The sequence below is a fragment of the Chelonia mydas genome, chromosome 16, assembly GCF_015237465.2.
Source record: "Chelonia mydas isolate rCheMyd1 chromosome 16, rCheMyd1.pri.v2, whole genome shotgun sequence".
Classification (NCBI taxonomy): Eukaryota; Metazoa; Chordata; order Testudines; family Cheloniidae; genus Chelonia; species Chelonia mydas.
The window spans coordinates 19,303,148-19,327,728 of NC_057857.1; the positions used below are offsets into that span (position 1 = coordinate 19,303,148).

General features: G+C 49.2%; 1 protein-coding gene across 6 annotated transcripts in view; it reads right to left on the bottom strand.

Annotated features, from left to right (window-relative positions):
- GPSM1 (G protein signaling modulator 1) overlaps window positions 1-24,581 on the bottom strand; it is a 210,471-nt gene that overhangs the window by 81,966 nt on the left and 103,924 nt on the right. For 4 of the 6 annotated variants that reach the window (XM_043530280.1, XM_043530282.1, XM_027823419.3 and 1 more), the window contains exons 2-7: window positions 13,827-14,048; window positions 12,645-12,780; window positions 11,314-11,456; window positions 6,885-7,008; window positions 5,324-5,439; window positions 4,228-4,383 (exon numbers count right to left, since the gene is read on the bottom strand). In XM_043530280.1, coding sequence (XP_043386215.1) covers window positions 4,228-4,383; window positions 5,324-5,439; window positions 6,885-7,008; window positions 11,314-11,456; window positions 12,645-12,780; window positions 13,827-14,047 — 896 coding nt within the window. In that variant the 5' untranslated portion in view covers window position 14,048. Of the gene's footprint in view, window positions 1-4,227; window positions 4,384-5,323; window positions 5,440-6,884; window positions 7,009-11,313; window positions 11,457-12,644; window positions 12,781-13,826; window positions 14,049-14,919; window positions 14,942-24,581 lie in introns of those variants that run through there. The other 2 variants (XM_043530283.1, XM_043530284.1) reach the window with 2 other exon arrangements.

Genomic DNA, 24,581 nt, shown 5'->3' on the forward strand with positions numbered 1-24,581 from the left:
CAAAATGCAACCTGCACACGGCACTGGCCTTTCAATGAGCGGCTCCATGGGCCACACACAGAGACTGCCGCAGCTGACAATAACCTCAGTTACCTCCTCCTCCAGGGTGCAGCTTTTCACAGTCCACCCCGCTTCAGGCATGAACCTGAGAAAGCAGGCGAGCTTTACCCCAGGCCTGGAGGGTCATCAGACTGTCAGAGCAGCAGGGGAAGGCCTCCCTGCACTGAGCTGGGGAGTGGTAGAGAGACTGCCCACTAGCACACAACTAGCCCAATGGCATGTGTAGTAAAAGGACAGGTGCCTATTATGTACCATGGAGCGGAACCCCAGGCTACTCAAGGGGTGCAGGTGGGAGGACCTACGGAGCCCCCCTAAATCTTTTCATGAGGAAGACACCGACAGGGAATGGGCTATTGGAGGGTTTCTAATTTTCAGTGTTTTTTGTTTTTTTTTTTAAAGGAGATTGTGACTCACTTTTTAGAGTTAAACATCATCTCCCCACTCCCATGTTTAAGCATTTCCTTTGAAGCAACCCCTCCATGCTCTCCACTCCGCAGGGCCAGCTCCCAGGGGGGCCAGAAGATCTTTACGACTCACCAGCCTCCCCTAAAGACTGCTCCCAGCTCCACACAGGAATGGGAAGTCCAGCGTGTGTTTGATAAAAACCTGTTCCCTAGGTTTTGCTTCTGCGCTGCTTCTACTGCATTTAGGTTGATGCTAGAATATCCCCCCTCAAGGCTCACCAGCCCCCTTAATGCCCAATGGACTCCCAGGGGGCTGCTGGGAAAGAGACCGCTCTCCATCTCCCAGGGAGCCATCGGAACCAGCATCTCACCCAATGGGGTTTCTGATCCGACAGTAAAAGCACAGAAATATGCAGGCTGTCTCCATTTTAATGTCCGTGCTCCATCTAGTGGCAGGAGTTAGCAGGGGCGCTGGGAGGATTTTTACAGTGGGGATGCTGAAAGCCATCGAACAAAGCTGCAAAGTCAGTCGGCGACAGAAGTCGTGCACAAGCTTGCGGTTACTCCTTCCATCCAGAGGGTGCTGCCGCACAACCAGTGCTCTTAGACCCAGTGCCCCTGGGGACTGGAGTGTCCCAAAGGCTCTGTGGAAATTGCTCTATATGGGGCCAGGGAGTGGTATTTTCATAGGCTGATTAGACAGGAAGGCCTATTTCGACACACCTAGTCCATCCTCGGAGTGCAAGGCTGTTCCTTCCTGCCGCTCTGTAGCGCTTCGTCCTGTCTCGCTTTCCTGGACTCTCAGAAGTTAGAGCTGGAAATGACCCACCGTATGGCTACACTGCGATCACGGGTGGTGACTGCCGATCCTGTAGACATGCCCCCCATGCCTCTCCCTGCCCGAGCAGAGCTGTTCTTTCCCATTCCCATCCCCATCCCATTCAAGCGCTTGGTCTCGTCTCCAGCGATGGCACTCCCACCACCTCCATAGAGAGACCATCCCACAGCTTGAAGGGTCTCCCCGTCAGATGACCCCAGTGACAGGGGGTCTCCCCTGGGGGGACAGTTGTACCCTCTGAGGACGCACACTAACTAGACTTCACATCAAAGCGACACCAACACAACACTATGGCTTCTCACACTGAACATCTGAGGCTTCTCACACAGAACATTCAGATTCTGCCCTGAAACAGTCCCTGGCTCACTCCATCCATTCTATTCTACAGACCGGTCAGCCTCACCTCAGTCCCTGGAAATATCATGGAGCAGGTCCTCAGGGAAACCATTTTGAAGCACTTGGAGGAGAGGAAGGTGATCAAGAACCTTAAAAATCAACACTGTAAAAGTCAACATGGATTCCCCAAGGGCAAGTCATGATAAAATAACTGGCTCTGTGGATATGGGGAAAGCGGTGGATGTGATACATCTGGACTTCAGCAAAGCTTTTGATACTGTCTCCCACAGTATTCTTGCCAGCAAGTTAAAAAAGTATGGATTGAATGAATGGATAGAAAGCTGGCTAGATTGTTGGGCTCAACGGGTAGTGATCAACAGCTCAATGTCTAGTTGGCAGCCGGTATCAGCCAGGGGTCGGTCCTGGGGCCGGTTTTGTTCAACATCTTTATTAATGATCTGGATGATGGGATGGATTGCACCCTCAGCAAGTTCGGAGATGACACTAAACTGGGGGGCGGGGAGAGGTAGATATGCTGGAGGGTAGGGATAGGGTCCAGAGTGACCTAAACAAATTGGAGGATTGGGCCAAATGAAATCTGATGAGGTTCAACAAGGACAAGTGCAGAGTCCTGCACTTAGGACGGAAGAATCTGGGGACCTACTGGCTAAGCAGCTGTTCTGCAGAAAAGGACCTCGGGATTACAGTGGATGAGAAGCTGGATATAAGTCAGCAGCGTGCCCTTGTTGCCAAGAAGGCTAACAGCATATTGGGCTGCGTTAGTAGAAGCATTGTCAGCAGATCAAGGGAAGTGATTATTCCCCTCTATTCAGCACTGGTGAGGCCACATCTGGAGTATTGCGTCCAGTTTTTGGCCCCCCACTACAGAAAGGATGTGGACAAATTGGAGAGTCCAGCAGAGGGCAACGAAAATGATCAGGGGGCTGGGGCACATGACTTACGAGGAGAGGCTGAGGGAACTGGGCTTGTTTAGTCTGCAGAAAAGAAGAGTGAGGGGGGATTTGATAGCAGCCTTCAACTATCTGAAGGGGGGCTCCAAAGAGGATGGAGCTCGGCTGTTCTCAGTGTTGGCGGATGACAGAACAAGGAGCAATGGTCTCATGTTGCAGTGAGGGGGGTCTAGGTTGGATATTAGGAAACACTATTTCATTAGGAGGGTGGTGAAGCACTGGTGGAATCTGCATCCTTAGAAGTTTTTAAGGCCTGGCTTGACAAAGCCCTGGCTGGGATGATTTAGTTGGTGTCGGTCCTGCTTTGAGAAGGGGGTTGGACTAGATGACCTCCGGAGATCTCTTCCAATCCTAATCTTCTATGATTCTTCTATGGAACGGCTCTTTCCATATGCCTCACAAGAGTAGATCATTCTCACAACACCCCTGTGGGGTGGGTATTTGTAACCCTATTTTATTGATGAGGAAAGGGAGGCATAGCATGGTGAAGTGGTTCTCCCAAGTATCCTAGTGAATCAGTGACAGAGCCAGGAATAGAACCCATGAGTCCTGATTTCCCAGTTCACTACTCCACCCCTTGTGTGAAAACCCTCATTATACACAGCCAAATATTCAACTGGGCCTGGTTTTGGATGCACATCTTGGGCCTGATTTTCAGAAGGGGTGGAGCATCTGCAGTGCCCATTGACTTCATCTGGGGTGTGGGTGCTCAGCAACTAGGAAAAACAGGCCCTTAGAGGGTGTCTCAAATTGGACATCCACAAAGCGAGGCACTGTCCACTCTTTGGGTGCTTTGACCACTCCCTTTAATGGCACAGCAGATCATTCAACTCAAATGCTCTCCCAGCTGGATACTTCCTTCTCCATTTTGCAATGCTCATTTCTTCTAGTCATTTGCCAATTCCTTCCCTTGAATCTTCTGTGCTGTATGAAGCTGAATATCCATCTTGCTCAGGTTTTAAGAGGGTCATTTGCAGAGATCCTCAATAAGCTGGCTGAAAATTCACTTAAGGACCTGCAAGAGACTTGAGCGTGGCAAAGCTCAGGACTCAGGAAAACTTCACACAAGGCTGGAGGTAGATGCAGTAACAAGTTGGTAATAATTTATCTATGGAGTAAAATGCATTTCCCTAACTATTCCGGGCAATACACCATTTTTCCCCAAATGCCATTTCTGGTCACATCAGTGTGGAATCTTATTGCAGCTTCTCAGAGCTTCCATTGCTAGCAGGACACAGCGGTGGGGCTTTTGGGCTCATTCACTGCTCACTTTATTCCTTAGGCAGAAGCTATTTTTACATCCCGGTGGGTGCTCACCAGGAGGTTGCAGGGATAAACAGGAGTAGCAGCTGGGATAGAGGGCTGAACACAACAGACCTTTAGTAATTCTCACCAGAGAGCTGTTATCACCCACATTAACACAGCTGGGGGTGGGGCTTTGCCCCCATTGTAGGGGCTGGACCATAGGAAAGGTTTATGAGTCTGCTACTATTGTAGAGCTAATGGTCTTAGTCCTTTAGCCCTAGAGGCTCAGGCTTTTAGTGTGAGACACGCTGGGTTCGATCCCCGCTGAGGCCATTATACTAACAAGGCACAAATGCGGTCCCAAATCTCTCACCTGTCCCCCAGCTCCTGCGCGATCAGCAGGTGCTTTAGATGGTACTCGATGGCTCGCTCGTAGTCTTGGAGCAACGTGTAAGTGTTTCCGAGGCTGTAGCAAGCCTGAGCTTCTACTGCTTGGTCTTTCAGCTGTCTGGAGAGTTGGAGTGTTTTCCTGCAATAAACAGATGGAGACACAGACACATTCATGCACAGCGCACGTGCAAGCCAGGGAGAAATGCTGATCTGCTGAGGGTAGATTCCTTAGGGAGTTTATCTGAAGCCAAAGAATGCCACATTCTAAGGGCGTGTCAGCCCTGGAGGTGGGATTCCAACTCGTGCAGACATCCCGGTGCTAGCTTTGACGGAGCGAGTGAGCTAAAAACAGCGGTGTAGCCGCAGAGCGCCAAGCATGATCTCATCCAATACCCAAGGTACATGCAGGGTGACGCACTGCTCGGTCGGAGCTAGCGCGGGTATGTCTACCCGAGCTGGAAATTTTCCCTCCAGCTCTAGTGCGGACACCCCTAAGACCTGCTGATGGCTGCCCCCACCTTCCCAACCCAACACTGGCTTCAGTGCTTTACACCAGGGTGAATTTAGACCTGTTGTATCAATAAATTCAGCTCTGCTCCGTCAAGCAGAACCGATTGAGATAAGTTTGGGTACGTGGAGGTCTGCAGAAAGGCTGGAGGCTTTGTCACGCCTCCTGTTACACAGCGGGCAGTCCCTGATCTTTTGGGATGTAGCCTCCTTGGGTACAGCTCTTCCAGCACCAGCACGGCAGAGCGCGGCCTTGGAGAATCTGAGAATTTGGACTATAACAACATGCACCAACTTTAATCTGTACAAGTTACACAAGTGGCCAACAGGGGGCGATGTAACGCACATATCAATTGGGAGCCTAGCTCCAGCTGGAGAAAGACAAGACGGAGACTCCCTCGAACCGGCTCCCGTTCCCTGTGGGTGGCTTTCACCATGAGTCTGAAGCCCCGGGATGCATTACAACAGACCAGGGGAATAGCTTCGCTCAGCCTGGCTGCTCTTGAGCATTCTGCCAAGGCCGAGAGCCCAGAGCCCGGCCTTGGCTTTCCCCAAGCAGCCGTGGCACTTACTTGTAGTACTCAGCCGAGATGTCAAACCTGCCGAGGAAGATGTGTGCATTGCCCAGGTTGCTGTACGCTCGCCTCTCGGCCGCTTTGTCCCCAAACTCCTTGGCGATGGCGAGTCGCTGAAAGAGACACAGGCAGGCGTGTGGGAACGCCTTGGGGAAGCACGTGCTACCGCTGGCAACTGACGTCCTCTCTCCAAGGCCCAGACCCAGCCATCCACTGAGGCGTGGGCCTGTCAGCCCGGGAGCAGTCCTGCTGGCTCATAGACAGGCGTGTAATTAAGTTGTCAGCTGGAGGGGGGGGGGGGGCCAAATCAGCTGGAGAAGTGATGCGGCTGATCACTCTGCCATAACGCCCAGGAGGGGTTCTGTCGCGTCGCTCAGGTATGTGGGTGCAGAGTGAATCCCCTCATCAACTGGCTGCGTCTCACTGAGCCCCAGCCCCGCTCTTCAGCCTTCCCTCCTTGGTTCTGCACTGCTCCAGCTGGGCCCATGTCTCGACCCTTATTTGGTTCTGCCCCACTCTCCTCTCTTCTCCCGTGTTTGCCCTGCCGCACCCCCGGCTTTGCATTGAGCCTGGAGCAGGGTCCCAAGCCCTCCCCCTCCTTCCCACCCCATTTGGCCAGGTGCTGTTTCTGCAGTTCCTCCCCCGGTCACAGAGGAACAGCCTGTGTGGTTCCAAGCAAACCCCACTGCAGGGCTGTAGGCCTGGCTGCCGACCCCAGGAAGGGGAGGCCATGCGCAGAGGCTGCCAGGCTGACCTGCTCCAGGCAGCTCTTCATCAGGCCGACTGCCTGGGACCCCCCGCCTGCTGGGACCCACTCTAGGACCCTGCCTGCTTTCTGTAGCTTCCCCCAGCTGAATCAGGTGCTCCCCTGACAATCATCTGGCACCTTGCAAACTATCGGGCTCCAACAGGGCTCCACGCAGAACACAGCTGGCTGGCTCCAGCCCTCTGGCCCCGCCGGGGAAGACCACGCTGTCACAACCCTGCTGGGACTTATCCCGTGCCAGATACCTGCTGCGCCCCTAAGAGCAGCCTGTGTGACCTCCTCACTCGATGCTGGCCCGGCCGCCGCTGACACTAACTCAGGCCACTTGGCCTGGCGCTGCGGGGCCAGCCAGTCACCTGGCGGCCGGGTTACTCTTTGGCTGGGAAAGCCTGGCCCCATCGCAGCTCTGACCGTGTTCCTTCCTGGGGGAATTGTTCCATGCCGCGAGGCAGCTGTCCCAGCAAAGATGGGGCCCGAGAGCTCTCTCTGCTCGCACTGGAGCGGGGCCCCGGTAAGGCAATGAAGCTGGGTGCCAGTCACTTCACAGTGGGCTGTTTCAAGCAGAGGCAGCCTTACTCCCACTGGCTTTGGGGGGGGGTACCTTGTGGAGTCAGGAGCTACTCAGCCTGAGGAAGGCTGACAGGATCTGGTGTGCGGTGTCTGTAATGGGAGATGAAGGATTTGATGCAGCTGGGGGGCTAACGGACCAATGTCTAGTTCCCTACTGCAGGCCAGGCTGAGGAAGCGACGGGATCGCCCAAGCCCCATGAGAACGATCGACGCCCTCCTCACCTCTTTGTGGAAAGCTGTGGCTTCGCTGAAGTTGCCGAGCAAGTACTGGGTGTTGCCGAGGTTCCCATAGGCTCGGCCCTGAGCAGCTCGGTCCCCGAGCTCCTTTACCAGAGACAGATTCCTCCTGCAAAAAATCAGAGCAGCCCATCTGGTCACTCTCAGCCAACGGGCATGCAGCTCCCATTGACCTTAACATGAGATACAGAGAGCCCAGGGTCAAAGTACGGGGCTCTGAGGGGACACAGCTCTCCCGGGCCTGCGTAAACAGCTCCCCTCATAGAACAACGGTCTCAAGTTGCAGTGGGGGAGGTCTAGGTTGGATATTAGGAAACACTATTTCACTAGGAGGAGGATGAAGCACTGGAATGGGTTCCCTAGGGAGGTGGTGGAATCTCCATCCCCTAAGAGGTTTTTAAGGCCCAGCTTGACAAAGCCCTGGCTGGGATGCTTTAGCTGGGGTTGGTCCTGCTTTGAGCAGGGCGTTGGACAAGATGACCTCCTGAGGTCTCTTCCAGTCCTAATCTTCTATGATGCGATGATCTGCCCCTCTTCCCCGCCTGATGTGGCGAGAGCTCCCCCTCCCATTTCAATCACCTTTAATCGCTGGGTAGAATGGCGCTTTTACGCCTTCAGACACAAGCGAGAGATTCCACTTTGGGACACTTAGCATTTCACACAGGCCAGACCCTTAGCTGGCCCAAACCAGCACCACTCCCTCAACTTCAGTTGATTTGCAGCAGTTGCCTGGGTGTTGAAACACCTTCAGATCTGCTAAGAAATCGCAGCTCTTTACAAAGGGAGAACAGTGTCATTACTCCCACTTTACATATGGGGAAACTGAGGCACAGGAAGGGAGCGTTACTTGCCCAAGGTCACCTAGCAGGCCCGTGGCAGAGCTGGGAACTCAATGCATTACCACTGGTGCTGCCTCAGTGTCCCTTATTCTAACCATCTCTCCTTACACACAACTGCCCTGCTCAGCCAGAAGAGCAGATACCTTCACGCCCAGAATTATCTCAAGGAAAAAGCCAAGGAGAGAGTATTATTTTCAGCTTTCAAGTACAGCATCTATTTAAGGGGATGGTCCCTGGGAATCATGCTTTGCCTCTGTTTCCCCATCTGTAAAATGGGGATAATGACACATGTCTCATTTGTACAGCGCTTTGAAATCTATGCATGAAAAGAACCAGAATAAGAGTTAGATGTTATGATTATTATTCAACGTTGATGAAGTCAGGAAGAAGAAAGAGAAACAGGGGAAAAAAAATGGGAAGGGCCAGGAGCTCTGAGCTATTCCTCTCCCTGCCTTCCCAGCGCTGGCAGCTGGGATGCATCTGAGATGAGCATGACTGGATGCAACACTGCAACAACAAGCACAGTCAAACCCTCTGCAGCATCTGCTCAGCACATGCAGAGCAGCCTGGACGCTTCAGGCTGGCATGAGTTCACCCTGTAGATGCTCGACATGCACTGCTCCTTTGACAAAAGGATGGGGAGCTATATCGAGGTGCTATCACATCTGCAGAGACGAGGAGACTGATTTAAGGGAGATGCTCACCTCTCCCTTTCGGATAAAAAAGGTTATTTTTAAAAACCCATTTCCTTTACTGAAGTTAAAATCAAAGGGGAGAAACCTTGCAGATAGCTCTAAATAAGCCTAGTGACAGCGTTCCAGCATGTGCCATAGCAAACACATCTACAGCCATTTGGAAAAGGCAGAGTTGTTACTGTGGGACATGCTGCAATGCCTCAGAACTTCATGGTGACAGACCAGGAAACTCCTTCTGCAGAAACGCAGGCCCTGACCACTTGAACTAGAGGCGATCTGTATTAGCTATTGCAGTATAGGGCCAATGATACAAAGTTGAAGAGTTCTAATTCTATCCAGCAGAGGGCAGTGGTGTGCACACCAGTGAGTTTGTGAGTACATTTCCCCCCTTCCAAATTATCATACTTTGTTGAACATTGTGGCATCAAAGCAGATGCTCAGGGATTGAATTTAACTGCACGGGTTACCGTTTGACCTATTCTGAGCTATACTCAAGACATGTAAGCTCAGAAGCTTAGTTTACAACTATCTGAAAGGAGTTTTGTTTTATTCTTTTTAATTAAAAAAGCCTGCAGTCTTTCCTCATCCCTCCTTGTAGAGAATCCCATTCCCACCCCCAGAGACCCCCAGCAAAGCACCCCTTGGTCAAAATTATATGAACGGCCAGGAAGCACCATCTCCACTGATTATTCTGGCTCGATTAAGATAAGGATCGGAGCACAGACAAGCGACATCTGACTCTGGCAGATGAGATCAGCTCTGGCCCAGCTTTTCATCTGCTGAGCGCAACGTTTCTGCATCTCTGCTCATTCCCACGCGGCTGCCAGATGGGACAAAGCAGCTTATTCTGCTGCTTCTCTAAGCTGATCTGCATAACAGTATGTACAGCATTTGGGTCCCTTTAATCCGCAGCTGCTGAACCAGACCCAGCTGATCCCACCCACAGAACAAACATTCCTGTTCCCCTTTATCTTTCCAGGGAAAGAGAAAACTATAAACCCTCTGCAAAAATGTGCAAGGTGTTTCCTTTTCCAATTCTAGGCACTGAAATTGTACCACACTATAATATCCCCAGTCCCCATAGTAAAAGGAACAGACACAAAATCTAGGGACCATAATGCAATTGTTGACTAATGCTTCGTTCATTACGGATCATCACAAACTCTCTATTCACAGCAGTCTACTCCTCCTTTCACTTCGCTTATCCCACATGCTTTATACGATCCCCTTGCTGTACTACGTTATTTCAGCCATCTTGTATTTGAGCTCACTCAGACTGGAGCAGGGGACTGCAGTTTGATGTACCATCAGTCAGATCTCCAGCTATATCTCCATTTATCTCCTTACAGTATGTGGCAGGGGAATAAACACACAGGGGTTACAGGCACTGCACATTCTTAAAGGGGAACTGAGCCTGCTCCACAATATAAAATAAGAGCTATTTAGGATTTCAGATCCTTGGCAAAGTCTAATGTAGCAGTATATGATTATCAACACTTTGCAATTATACAGAGCCTTTCATCAAAGGCTCTCAAAATGCTTTGAGATATTTAAGAGACAAGGTGGGTGAGAGAATCTCTTTTATTGGACCAACTTCTGTTGGAGAGAGAGCAGCTTTTCGAGCTCAAAAGCTCATTTCTCTCCAACAGAAGTTGGTCCAATAAAAGATATTCCCTCCCTCACCTTGTCTCTCTAATAGCCTGCGTCTGCCTGACACAGCTACAACACCGCATTGAAATGTTTAATGAAGTTTTACACAATGTGGAAACTGAGGCAGAGAGGCCAATGGCCTGATTTTTAGAGGTGCCAAGCCCCCAAAGACTTCCTGTAAGTTCTCAATATTGTGGAATATCAGGCCAAAAGAGACTTGCTCAAGTTCTCACACACAACCCGGAAGAAGCCTAGAAGTCCTGGCTCCCAGGCCCTCTCCACTAACCAGAAGTGCCTGTCTCCTGCCTTGCCATTTAAAAACTATCAATAAATACATTTCAAAGCAGCCAAAAAGCCAATTCCTCCTTCGATGGCCTGCCAAGAGTAGAGTCTCCCTTCTGCCCAACCCCACAATATCGCCAGCGCCTCAGGCAGGCCGAGGGATGAAACGCTTTGAACTGGTAGAGGTATCCAATGCCACTGCCAGCCGCAGGAGAATGATCTCCAATCTCAGGTCCTGGTATCTAAGTTCCCCTTTGGTTCAGTTCATGTTTAGTGCAGGGGAAGAGAGGTCTTTTCCAGGAGGCACTGGCTGAGGGTCTCCGGCCTGTGTTACGCAGGAGGTCAGACTAGATGAGCCTAATTTCTGGCCTTAAAAATGTCATCAACTTTTACTTTCCTCCCTGCTTCCCACTCCCCCCACTTTCTGCCTTTATTCTCCTCTCAACAGCCCATATGGGTGAGCCCCACCCTGCCAAAGAGGTGAGCACACAGGCCCCTCTACAGGCAGGCAAGGTGGTCCTTGGGTCAGCCACAAGGGGTGGGTTGATGTGGGGATCACAGGGGAGCAATGCACAGCGCTCCCCTGCCCAAAAGCTCAGCCAAATCCGCCCCCAGCTCCTTTAGTCAGGCGAGACCCAGCCACCTTCTGAGTTGAGTGCTTTAAAGAAGGCTGTGTGAAAAATCACTTGTCGCAAGCCCAGTGCTGTTATCTTTCACCTGACATTCATCACCACACTTCTGCAGCTCCCCAGAGCTGTCATCAGGACAGTAACAAGACACAAGCAGACAGCGCTGGAATGATGCACTCATCACTGAGCACTGAGAGTGCGCCAGACGCTTTGCAAGTTTGCCACATGCGTGATTGTAGCTGGGTAAATTACTGCCGACCACAATGGGGCTGTCTGTGCAGCCCCATCCCCTGCAGATCTGGGAAGGGTGGGTACTTACTCATAGTATTCCGAAGCTCTCTGAAGCGTCTCCTTGACTTCTTGAGGCAGGGAACCTGGGTCTTGGGCCGTGCTCCAAGACAACTGCTTTCCCTTTGCATGATAAACATTGCCAATGTTATACAGTGCTCTAGCTTCACCTACCTGGAAAGGGGGGCAGAATCACAGAAGAGCAGGTGTTACACTCCACATTGCAATGCCAAGCTTCCCGTCTCTGGGCAAAGGGCAGCTAACCAAAAGCCAGGGCAGCCTTGTAGACCATTACAGCTTCATTTTAGAAGCTGAGTCTGGGGGACTGGATGAATCCAGGGACTGTTTAAAAGGATGTAGAACCTGCCACCTTTAGGTCGCCAGTTCAAAGCCAGCCCAGGTAAATGATCCCTAGCTCTTACCTAGTGCTTTTCATCAGTAGACCTCAAAGCACTTTACAAAGGAGATCACTCTCATTCTCTTGCTTTTACAGATGGGGAAACTGAGGCACAGATCAGGAAAGCGACTTGTCCAAGGCCACCCAGCATGCCAGTGGAAGAGTGGGGAATAGAACCCAGTTCTCCTGAGTCCCAGTCTAATGCTCTATCCACTAGGATACACTGCTCTGAAGAGAAACCAGTAGTAACCTCAAGTCCTCATCCAACGGCTGCTTGGTGGCCTATGTGCAAGGGATGGTTTCAGTCCAGCCCCTTGTGGATGGGGACCATGGAGACTCCTATCTATACCTATAACAAGCCCAGCACAGGCAGCTATCCCACAATGCTGCTTGCCAATCTCCTGTGGGTGCGGAGGGAGAGTTCAGCCCCCATGACTCATTCACCAGAGAAGCCAGTCAGTGCAACTGCCAGCTCAATGCTCCCAAGCATGGTGGGATTTGTGTGTGTGAGAGAGAGAGGCGTGGATGCTTGTCCAGCAGGAACGGGGCTGAGAGACACCCAGTTCATTTCATATTGGCCACCAAACAGCATGTGTCAGAGAAACAGACTGGGAAGAATCCCTTTCCCTAACTGTACAATGGATTTCCAAGAGCCATCCTGGAGTTCTTTGCTTGGCCCCATTCTGTGAACTCAAGGACTGTGAATCTCTATATATTTGGGTTCAATTTTCTCTTTTTGGGGGAATCCATTGCTTCCTGGGTATTTTGGGGTCTTCATTCCAGGGATGGCCTGCCCACATTTTCATCCACTAGCTGCCCTGGCATCAGATCTGTAGCTGAAAGGGAGGGTGATACGGTCAGTCTCCTTCCAGAGCCAGCTTCAATGCTGTCCTGATTGTTGGCTGGCAGGAGGAATCTTTCAAAAGCCAGGGAATATTTCCTGTGGGGCATCATGGATCAAGTACCTTGTCTCCCTGCTCTTGGGAAATCTCCAAGTGTCTCTGGCAACAAACGATAGCTTCATCAAACTGCCCAAGTATTTTCAATGTATTCCCAAGGTTGCCACTGGCCTTGGCTTCTCCGATACGGTCCCCAATGGTTCTACAAGATGACCGGAGGCAGGGAAAGGGCTGTTATAAATGCTGGGACTCAGCAGGCAGAATTCAATCATGCTGATACTTAAGCCTGTAGCAGGCGTAGGCACTAAACCGATCCGCTCCTAGCCTGCAGGCAACATGTGCAAACAGAAGGAGAAAGCTCCTTTAGTCTTGGAGACAGATTTTTGCTTTCCCTCTGGCAGTTGTCTAAATCCAGGATGGAAAGTAAAAGTTCTATTTACCAGGCCCCCACTCCCAGACCTGAAGCTCCCCCTCCCCACTTACGGTCCTTTCAGCTGGAGAGGACAGGACACAATGCCCCAGATGGCCTATCAGTTCTGCTCAATCAGAGTTTGCCTTCTTTTCCAGGAACCGAGTATACTGTTGCCTCCACACAACTCCCAGCCCCTGGGGACTGGTGCACCAGGGAATTACATGCAGCCACACCGGATGGCACTTCCACTAGCCCAGCCCAGTCTAGTTACCGGTTTTATACCAGTGTCTGGAGGCAGCCAGGTTCTGAAGCTGCCCTGCAGGGAGTGCAAGTCACGCAGGGACAAATGCCACGCCATGCTGCTCACCCGGGCCACCACATTGGTGCTACGTTCTCTGCAGAGAGTCTCAGATATTACAGTAAATCTAACCGACTGCAGGTGGAGAATTGTCCCATTTTTAAAGGTGCCCCCTCTATTAAATGGGTCTTGAGGCCACATTTTCAGCAGGCCTCCTTCACTAACCTTCAAAAGGTGTGGTTTCAGCTGACAAAAACCCGCTGCATGGGCGTGCAAGTCAGCGTTACCTCTTTGCACACACAAAGCGGATGGGCTTGCAAACCTCTGCCACTTTCAGACTCCTTCCGCTTCCTCACAATCCCATACCCCGGGCAGACTCTTCCTCCCTGGCTCCTTGATTCTCTCCAGACAGTCACCCCCTGGTGCCCCAGGTCCATTCTCAATTGCAGTGACCAGTTCCCTCAGGCTGCTGGCCTGGGATCCCAGGGATCTTGCCTTACCTCGAGCCCTGACTGATCGCGTTCGCAGGCACGCTTACCTGGCTAGAGTGAGGTCATGTTTATGGTATTCCAGGGCCTTGGAATATTCCTTTAGGTAGAAGTAGGCATTGCCCAGCTGGCTGTAGATTGCGCTGAGAGTCTTCAAATCCTCTGTCCCCACCTGCACTGCTGCTTCGAAGAAGGCTGCTCCAGCCTTGAAGTCCCCAGCTTTGCACAGGCGCTCTCCTTCGAGGGCTAGTTCGAGGCAGGAGGCCTCCATTCTGTTAAAATCAAGATAATTTCCAGATGAGCCAAGCTCTGGAGTTCTCTCCTTTTTATACTGTCATTTTAAAAAGACAGACATTTCGCTGAGAGCACAAGGAACAAATGCGTGATGCAAACCACAGGCTGTCCCTACCAGACGGAAGGCCCTACACGCCGAAGGCAAAGGAGAGCCAGAATAGATTTTAAAGATTAAAGGCAAATGTTTCGAAAGCTCCTAAGTCACTTAGGAACTTAAGTTTAATTGAAAGTCAATGGGATTTAGGCTCCTAGGTGCCTAAATCCCTTTTGAAAATAGGACTCATGCTCCAAGGTGACGACTTAGGAGCTTTTGAAAATTTTGCCCAAAGTGTGAAGACGTGGGGAAGGGGAATGGGGGGTTGTACAAAACGCTCCATACAGAATAACCCCCGATCAAGGGCTGCTAGACACAGGAACTGGAGGAGGAACTCCTGATTTCCCTTTTCAACAGTGAAAAAACATCAGACTCCTCTTGAAATAAGAAAAAAAATAACAATACTCTGCACACCGTGGGCACCTTCCAGCTTCACCCGCATTACATTTAGCCTCCGCACCCCCATGACACACACTCTTCATGCTAGAAACAGAGAAACCGAGGCACAAAGGCTGAGTGACTCGCTCAAGGTGGCACAGAGAGTCTGTGGCAGAGCCAGACTCAGAAGCTAAGTCTTCTAACACCTAGTCCTGTGCTTTAGCCACAAGCCCATTCTTCTTAACAGCCCTCTGAACCGGCTTCAATTAGCACATGCAAATAGCCCAGGTCCTAAAGGGTTATCGGACTATACTAATTAGAAGTGCCCACCACTGTCACAAAGGGGACCCAGGGGCTATTTCCCGACCTGCTCTCACCATCTGCCAGTATGGCCAGCTCCTCATTCCACTGCACAGCAAAGCTGTGTTGCCTCTCTTCCTCCCCAAGCAGCACCTCATGTACTGCCTGGCTATAAAAAAATTATTAATCATGTTTTTATGGCAGTGCCTAAGGGCCAGCCAAGACTGGAGCCCCTGGTGCCAGGCACTGGACAAACAAACAGTGGTTGACGGTCCTCGATAAAGCTTGCAATTAAATAGACCCAAGGTGGGGGAAGGGGTAGAACACACCAGCCAAGCCATGTTTGTGATGGCAACAAACATCATGTTAGTGCCACAATTTTTTTTGTTTTTTGGGATGGACTTAGTGAGGAGGGGGATCAGCAAAAAGGGAAGGGAAGTGGGGTGAGAAGGGCAGGTTTGGAGTGATGCTAAACTGAAGAGACTGTGAAACAAGAGGCGGTGAAAAGAACAGGAGCAAATATCAGGCATCAGCTAGGACTGAGAGTGCTCGGCCGCTTTGAAAATCAAGCCCCATCTGTCTGAGATGAGGGTAATCCAAAATTACAGGCCACCTTTGAAAATGCTGGCTTAAGTGATTTGGGTAGCATTACACCCAGAGTCAATGTGGGATTGTTCGGATGAGAATCCAGGCCTGGTCTCCTGGTTCCCAGGCCCCACACACACTCCGAGTCACCGCACGAGAGCAGTGGATGGGTATGGTTTTCTTTAAGGGGGTGCAAACCTCATCCACCCTAAATTAATGCCTATGCCACTTTCCCAAGGGGTAACACAGAGGCTAGCCCGGTTGCTGCAGGTTTTTAACGAATACCACAAAAATCTGGCAAGCACTACAGACTTTGGACTGTATAGAATTTCTTGGCTTATAAGCCACAGTTCCCTGGGCCTGTTTTTCATTAACTTCCCGGCCGTCAGTTTTTCCATCAGCATTCTTTACACAATAGCGCTAGGGCCCACCTTTCATCTCTTGTGCTTCTTGACACCTCTTATTACTTACACACATGGTGGTGGGAATAAGGGTCAACAGCCCGTCCCAGCATAGGGAACCTGGGCAAAAGAACGGCGCAAGAGGTATTCCTCCCAAAGCAATGTATTCCGCACAAAGAGCCTTGCAGCTCTGTCTACGGTAAGGCTAAAGCCGTGCCTGCTATAACCTTGTTTACACTTTGTAAAACACTGAGTATATTGGGGGGTGGGGGGAGGGAGGTTGTTTCATTAAAAAAAAATCAATGACATTTAAAATATTTTTAACGACAATTCTTTAATTTTTTTTTTTTTTTTGGTCAAAAACCAAAATATTTAGGCCAAAATGATTTATGGATTTCTTTATTTATTGTGAACATTTCGTTTTGGTCAAAACGCTTTTTCCATGGACTAAAAAGTTTAGATGGCACATATTTAGGGTCGATACCTGTTGTGATTTGGGCTTCCATTACGGTCTGCCTGATCAGTATGCCCCCCCCCACACTCTGGTTCCCCCCAAAACACAAACGCAGTGTTACACCCCGGTGCAGGATAATCTTGTAGCATGGTTTGGCCAGCACAGATCCCAACTGTCATAGAAACCATGAGGTATTTAAACACAATTGTCACTAACAGCTCTGCAGTCTCTAATGTTGACAGTGCCTAGTTGGTTTGTAGCTCATAACCTTCTTTGCACAACTAATAATCAACCGGTGGAACTCACAGCTGCAAGGTACTATTCAGGGAAGTATCTTAGCAAGACTCATAAGGAATGGACAGGTTTCAGAGTAACAGCCGTGTTAGTCTGTATTTGCAAAAAGAAAAGGAGTACTTGTGGCACCTTAGAGACTAACCAATTTATTTGAGCATAAGCTTTCGTGAGCTACAGCTCACTCCATCGGATGCATACTGTGGAAAATACAGAAGACGTTTTTATATACACAAACCAAGGTTCCTGGGTTAGTGGTTCTGTTGTGTGGTATGTGGTTGCTGGTGAGTATTCGCTTCAGGTTGGGGGGCTGTCTGTAGGCAAGGACTGGCCCGTCTCCCAAGATTTGTAAGAGTGTTGGGTCATCCTTCAGGATAGGTTGTGATAATGTGTTGGAGGGGTTTTAGTTGGGGGCTGAAGGTGACGGCTAGTGGCGTTCTGTTATTTTCTTTGTTAGGCCTGTCCTGGAGTAGGTGACTTCTGGGAACTCTTCTGGCTTTATCAATCTATCCTTGCAACAAAGCCTGTTGCCAGCTGTGCCCACATATCTATTCAGGGGACACCATCACAGCACCTAATAACATCAGCCACACTATCAGAGGCTCGTTCACCTGCACATCTACCAATGTGATATATGCCATCATGTGCCAGCAATGCCCCTCTGCCATTACATTGGGCAAACTGGACAGTCTCTATGTAAAAGAATAAATGGACACAAATCAGATGTCAAGAATAATAACATTCATAAACCAGTCGGAGAACACTTCAATCTCTCTGGTCACGCGATTACAGACATGAAAGTTGCAATATTACAACAGAAAAACTTCAAATCCAGACTCCAGCGAGAGACTGCTGAATTGGAATTCATTTGCAAACTGGATACAATTAACTTAGGCTTGAATAGAGACTGGGAGTGGCTAAGTCATTATGCAAGGTAACCTATTTCCCCTTGTTTTCCTAACCAATCCCCCCCCCCCACCCCCCGCCCCAGACGTTCTTGTTAAACCCCGGATTTGTGCTGGAAATGGCCCACCTTGATTATCATACACATTGTAAGGAGAGTGATCACTTTAGATAAGCTAAAAGAAAAGGAGTACTTGTGGCACCTTAGAGACTAACCAATTTATTTGAGCATAAGCTTTTAGATAAGCTATTACCAACAGGAGACTGGGTGTTTTTGTTTTTTTTTTTTGGGGGGGGGGGGACCTGGATTTGTGCTGGAAATGGCCCACCTTGATTATCATACACATTGTAAGGAGAGTGATCACTTTAGATGAGCTAAAAGAAAAGGAGAACTTGTGGCACCTTAGAGACTAACCAATTTATTTGAGCATAAGCTTTTAGATAAGTATTACCAACAGGAGAGTGGGGTTTTTTTTTGGGGGGGGGGTGTTGTGGGGGGGGAGAAAACCTGGATTTTTGCTGGAAATGGCCCACCTCGATTATCATACACATTGTAAGGAGAGTGATCACTTTACATAAGCTATTACCAGCAGGAGAGTGGGGTGGGGGGAGAGAAAACCTTTTGTAGTGATAATCACCCATTTTTTCATGGTTTGTGTGTATAAAAACGTCTTCTGTATTTTCCACAGTATGCATCCGATGAAGTGAGCTGTAGCTCACGAAAGCTTATGCTCAAATAAATTGGTTAGTCTCTTAAGGTGCCACAAGTCCTCCTTTTCTTTTTGCATAAGGAATTGAGACTTCCATGAACAAGAAGAGCATGAGCAACAACCCCTGCTAGAGGAACATTAACAAGGGTGTTCAAGCCTCAAGTGTCGAGGCTCAAGTTGATGGGTGGAGAAGTTCACCCCACATTGATAGTATTGCACAATCACCCAGGTGCATTTTGGGGGTTTTCACTATTTCCTCTGCAGCAGCTGGATCGGTCAGTATCAAGAATAGGATACAAGCCATTAGTTCCAGTACAGCAGTTGCTACAGTGGGCTACAGTGTTGGCTGAGATTAGTCATTTAAAGGATTATTTACAGTGCTGCCCAACAATGCTGAGATAAAGCAATACGCCTCCTACAGGGGATTAACCCAGGGCACACATTTAAAGGACTTTCAGGAAATGTAAAGATGCTTCTCAGCTGTGAAAGACAGAGCCAATGTTACGTTCCAGGATGGTCGTTTTGACAGATTCACTATTCAAACATCTAACCTCTCAAAACCACAGTGTTTCCAGGCAAGATAGGAAGATAAACTGTCCACACAATCATCACAGCACCATGGAGCAATTAAGAGCTACCGAAGGAATGGCAAGCCATTGAGTGCAGAGTGCAAGACTTTTGCACTTGTACTTTTCTACAATATTTATTGCAAAAAAATAACGCCCCCTGCTCTGAGTTCATGCTGAGGAAGCAAAACGTTACAATTACAGGTTTCCTTGCCAAGACTGCTCATGCAGCACTGAATTCTCTAGCACACGGCAGGGAGTCACAGAGACAGAGACATTTTATTTTCCTCCTTTAGAATACCAAGAGCAATTTCTAGGCATGGCTGAGGTACAGGACCCCCACCACAAACTAGTCCTGGGATAGATCACATCCGTGGTATGAACGCCAACCTTCTCCTTTAGATTTCCAGACTGCCTCGATTCTTATAGCAACCCTCGTCGACTCCATAGAGCTTCTACAAAACGCATGCAAACAAGAGCTAATTAATGCTCCCAAGACAGGTAGATACTGGTCGGTAACCGATATTATCCCCATTCTACAGAGGGGGGAAAGTGAGGCACAGCATTAAAGTGGCATGCTATAAGGCTCTTTGACTGCTTAGTGGAGATAAATTTCTCTGAACCAAACACTCAGTTCATCCAACCCAAATTAAAAATAGAAATTTGTGACACTGTCGATTTTGCACAAGAAAACAGAAAAAAAAAAATGAAAGCAGAGGGAGGCAATAGAAGCAGTGTTGTATAGTGGCGATAGTGGGGTAGGGTAGGATTGGAAGTCAGGACTCCTGGGCTCTGCCACTGATTCACTATGTGCCTTCTGGTAACGACACATGCCTCAGTTTACCTTATCTGTAATGGGGATATTACCTACCTACCTCAGAAAAACACTGGGTGAGGGAGGCAATTAATGTTTATAGAGCAGATCATCATCATCAGATAGTCATTATTTGCATTACGTTAGCATCTAGTGGCCCCAGTCATGGAGCAGGACCCCATTTAGAAAGGTGCTGTACAAACAAAGAACTAACCCACAGTCCCTGGCCCAATGATCTTACTGTCTAAGTCTAAGATAAGACAATAGGTAGATGAGGTAGACCAGGGGTCCCCAACACAGTGCCCGCCGGGGCATTTTTGTGCACCCGCAGGACACCCCGCTGCCGAAATGCCGCAGAGAAGCGTTGCCACGGGACAGGTTGGGGACCACTGGGGTAGACAGTCAGGAAGAGCACAAGAAAACGAGGCAACACTGGTCAGCATGATCAGCAGCCTCAGCACACCAGCTGCCTGACTACAGAGTTTTTTTGTAGGCCCCGGGGCAGAGGACAGTTTTAGGGAGGGATCTGAAGGAGCTCAAGGAGGTGGCTTGGTGGCTGTTTGCAGGTGGTAGCTCCTCCAATGTATAGGGGTGGCAGGAGAGAAAGCACGAAGGTGCTTGCTTGTTAATTTAAGAAATGGGCTCCGAAGGCCGGCACCACTGGCAGAGTGGAGTCAGGAGCTGACAGTGCAAAAGCACATGAGAGGTGACAGGGAGGGTGGAGAGAGAGGAACAGCGCAGTGTATCTAGTGCATAAAGAGATGAACCTGAGCCACTCTCTCTCCAGTTGCAGACGGGGCTCTTTTCCCCTCCTTTCCCCTGTCTTTTTCAATGCTTTGGACAAACCTCATTTCCCCCTAGGGTTAACTCATTCTGTGGCACTCTGTCACCCAAATGTCATCATCCCTAAATCCAGGAAAGACCTGGGCGTTTGCCATTCATCGACAAGTGGCCTGCACAGCCACCAGAACGAAGTCGCCGCTTTGGGCCAGAAAAGTAAAACTGGCCCCTTTGTTTGAGGAACTGAAACAAGCAAAAGTGACCCTTCTAAGGCTTTAGCAACAGAGATTCTAGCCAGCAATTGAGAAAACTGGAGAGACACCACTGCATTCTCCCAAAAATAATAAAACTGATCTCTGCAAGCCCTAATGAGCAGGTCAGTCTCTCTCGTGCACCCCCCCCCCCAAGAATGTCCTTGGCTAGCATATTCTATCACAGGGGTGCAGTTCTCTATTCAATTCTTTTCTAAACACTATATAAAGGATCCCACATTTATTACAGCTTGCTCCTTCTTTAAATGTGACGACTCCCAGATGATCTGCTTTTGCTTGTGGTTAGAATGGTATTTCACTGAGGCACGACTTAAAAAAAAATATAGCTGATTGCAAAAGTGTAATTGGCTTGTCTGAGCAGCTTCCTGGGCAAATGAAGGACACGACATTCCTGAAACAATCTGGGTGGATTTCTCAGCTTTTTGGGCTGCTAATTTACCCCTCAGCAATATAGTTATAGCAGAACAAAAACTTGTGAGTAGACAAGGCACAAGAAAGACAGAACAGGAAAAGAGTGTTTCAGTGACCCAAGCACTGACATTTTGGAAATGTCACTGATAATGCAGCTTATGACACATTTCCCCCCTCTATGCTGCACCTTTAAAATGTCTAGCTTGTCTGCAAAGGCAGCTGCCGTTTTGCAAGGCAGACTGGCTGCAAGATGTCACAGAAGACTCACTCACACTGTGCTCTCACTCAGACTTTTCTTTGTTCTTTCTTGTTTTGTTGTTTGCCTGTAATCTAACATCCAAGTTGCTGAGGCCAAGAGTACGTGACTGCTCTTTGGCCTGGAGAAAACAGAACTCATTTGTCCAGAGTCATACAAGCCAGGGGTAGAGAGGAGGCGGAGGGATTTGTAGAAAGTTTGACGGCTGCACCACTGCATTGGGGTTCCCTGGTTTTGGATTGTAGAAGGATGGATTGTAACACTGTCCCCATTGCCACAGCAAAGAGGCCACAGAAAGAACGGGCCAATCGCCGGCAAGCGTGACCTCTGAAGATCAAGCCTGAGGCATGGTGGCACGAAGAAACTTACTCCACTAGTGTCTTTGCTGTTCCTCCCTTGTAGATGAAGAGAGCTCCCCACCGGCACTCGGAGCCCTACCAACCCGTTTTAAAATGGGGCACTGAACACCTGACCTGCAGAGGCCCAGGGTAACCCTTGCGGCAGGTTGGATCTTCAATGGCTTGTTCCAGACTATTCACTCCGCACAACCAGCCAACTGCATGGCTGTTGCATGTTGGAGATGGGCGACATCAGTGCCGAGCAAGCAGACCTGTGCTTCTCTCGTGTCAGCAAGCCAAGCCAGCCCTTCCCATTGTGGGCTAATCCTATTGGCCTGGTAATCTCGCTAGGCAATCCTGTCAATACAGCCCCTCCTCCCACCAGGAGGATTTGCTTCAACTGGCTTTGCACCCTGATCAGAGCGACCCAGAGCGCTTAACCAGCCAACACGCCAGGCTGAGAACGGCTATCGCAGGCCGAGCTGCAAAACACGGGTTCTCAGGCAACAGAGCCTGAGAAGTGGAGCTTCCCAGTTGCCTCACCAGCGTCACTATTTGGGGGCTACTTCGTCACACGCTTGTGACTGCGGGAAACCCAGCGAGTTGCCTTAACCCTCATTTCTGCCCTGCAAGTAGAAATGCAATACCCCTGCTCCACAGATGGGGATCCCGGGAAACAGACGGGTACCTTGCACAAGGGGTCAGCGGCTGAGCCGAGACTCAAATCCAAAATCTGTGCTACTCTAACTGCTAAGGAAAGACAGTCTTGTGGTTAATCTGGGTTTGATATGGGAGTCCCTCTGTGAGCTCGGCAGAGCCCCTTAGCTCTGCCTCGGGAAAACACGGATAACAATTCCCTACAGTGCAGGGATGTGGGGAGAATTCATAAAGTGTGTGAGGAGCCCAGACGTTACAGTGTACTAGAAAGTGACAGCACGGCCTAGTGGAGAGAGCACAGGACTGGGGCTCAGGAGACCTGTGTTCTATTCCTGGCTCCACCACAGGCCTGTTGGGTGACCTTGGGTAAATCACTTCACATCTCCATGCCTCAGTTTACCTAGCGGAAAATTATACTGACCTCCTTTATGCAGCACTTTGAGATCTACTGATGAGCAGTGCTATAGAAGAGCTAGAGATTATTATTATCCAGTGAAACAGGCCATAGAAATACCAACCCAGAGCAAGAGGACACAATTCTGTCTTTACCGTGGGACAATTTGGCGCTACACTTATTTGTTCTGCGCAGACTCAAAAGGGGAAGCTGCTGCAACATTTGTGTTGTTCTCAACAAAACCAGCAGCAATACAATCCAAGGCATACACGGGGCATAGTTTTAGCATCATTTGCTTTAAGTTCTTTAAGCTCTAAACATTTTAGCAGCTGCTCCTGCTGCTGCTATTTCACCAAATGGGAACTGGGTGTCGAATTCTCCACTGTGCCTTGGAAAATATCCCCCAAGTTCATAAACAACAGTCTGACTGGCGGGTAACCAGGGAAAATGGCAGTACGATAGCTGGAAGAAAGAAAAGCCGCAGCAGTTACTTCTCAGGCTGGATCACATTTCTAAAATAATACGGGGAAACAGACAGCTAGAACTCTCTCTCCAGCTGACATACTGTCATGACCTCCCTTCTCTGACTGCTTGGTGGCCCCCCAGTCCTTTAATAACAAAGGCAGAAAACACCCCAGAACAGCTTGTTTAATGCTTACTTCAAACCCCAACACAAACATTTGAGTTAAACTACTGTAAAATGCCCAGATTTATATGGTTGTTTTGCTTGGGTTAGGAAGCCCCTCTGAGTTTCAGGGCAACACCAATCCTGCTTTAGCAGTTTTCAATGGAAATAAAAAGTTATTACACCATCTGTCTTCGACCCAGGTCTATACATCATGCCTGTAAAGCTGTGCAGAGAAACGAGCCTTGCAAGAATAAGCGTCCTTTGTTGTATTTTGCCCTGTAAGGGCCCAGTTTTGCATTCTTTCAGCATCCCAAACTCCCACGGGTTCCAAAGGCAGTTTGTGGTTTGCCAAAAATGCAGGATCATTAGGACTGGCTTCTACGATTATTATTATTATTCATAATAATTTGGAGTGGTTCCTTCTACGTCTTAGGTAGGCACTTTCCCAACACCTGCCCCAAAAAGCTTACAATCAAAAGACAGAGGTCAGGGAAAGGGGAATAAGACATCGCAAACGAGTCAAATCCTGAGATTTTCACTCACATAAAACTTCAGCTGGCTTCAAGACTGACCTTCCCCTAGGATCCTGTTTGCCTGAGTATAGCGCGCATAAAAGCTGAGTGCACCAGTTCCTCTAATCCTATGGAGCATGAATAATCAGGGAGCAGCTCACGTTCCAATCAGCAGGCTCATCAAAAGGAGATGAAACTTTTAAAATTATGTAAATGACTTATTTAAAAAAAAACAAAACAACCAACCAAACCCCCCAAACAATCCAAGCTTACAAAAAACCTAACGGTAACAAAACACCCATCTACTTCTTCCAAGGGCAATATCCATCGCTCTCATTTTAGATTGGCCAGAGGTGCAATCCGTTCTGCCACTGAGCCTAATTTGTGAACTTCATACACACAAAACACAATCGCATACGCTTTCTGGTGTTACCATAGTAACAACTCAGGCACAAGAGTGTCACGGCTCCCAAATGCATGCAGCCTTTAATTAAAATCTGTTTGTCCTTGAACTGGCTGCTTTGCTGAATGTCTGACTTGCCTAATTACCATCAATGCTCAGTTTGGGACTTACTAAAAAGAGAGGTCGAAAAAAAGGCTTTTTCCCTGCTGCGCACATGGCATTGCTTCTGTGTGAAGGGATGAGATCTGGAGGGCTGATGATTATGGGGAATGCAATGTGGCCCCCACAACCATTGGTCCTTCGACACCCCAAAGCCTCTGTATTCTGTGGGAGCATTCGCGTGCTGCTGCTCCAACTTCAAGGC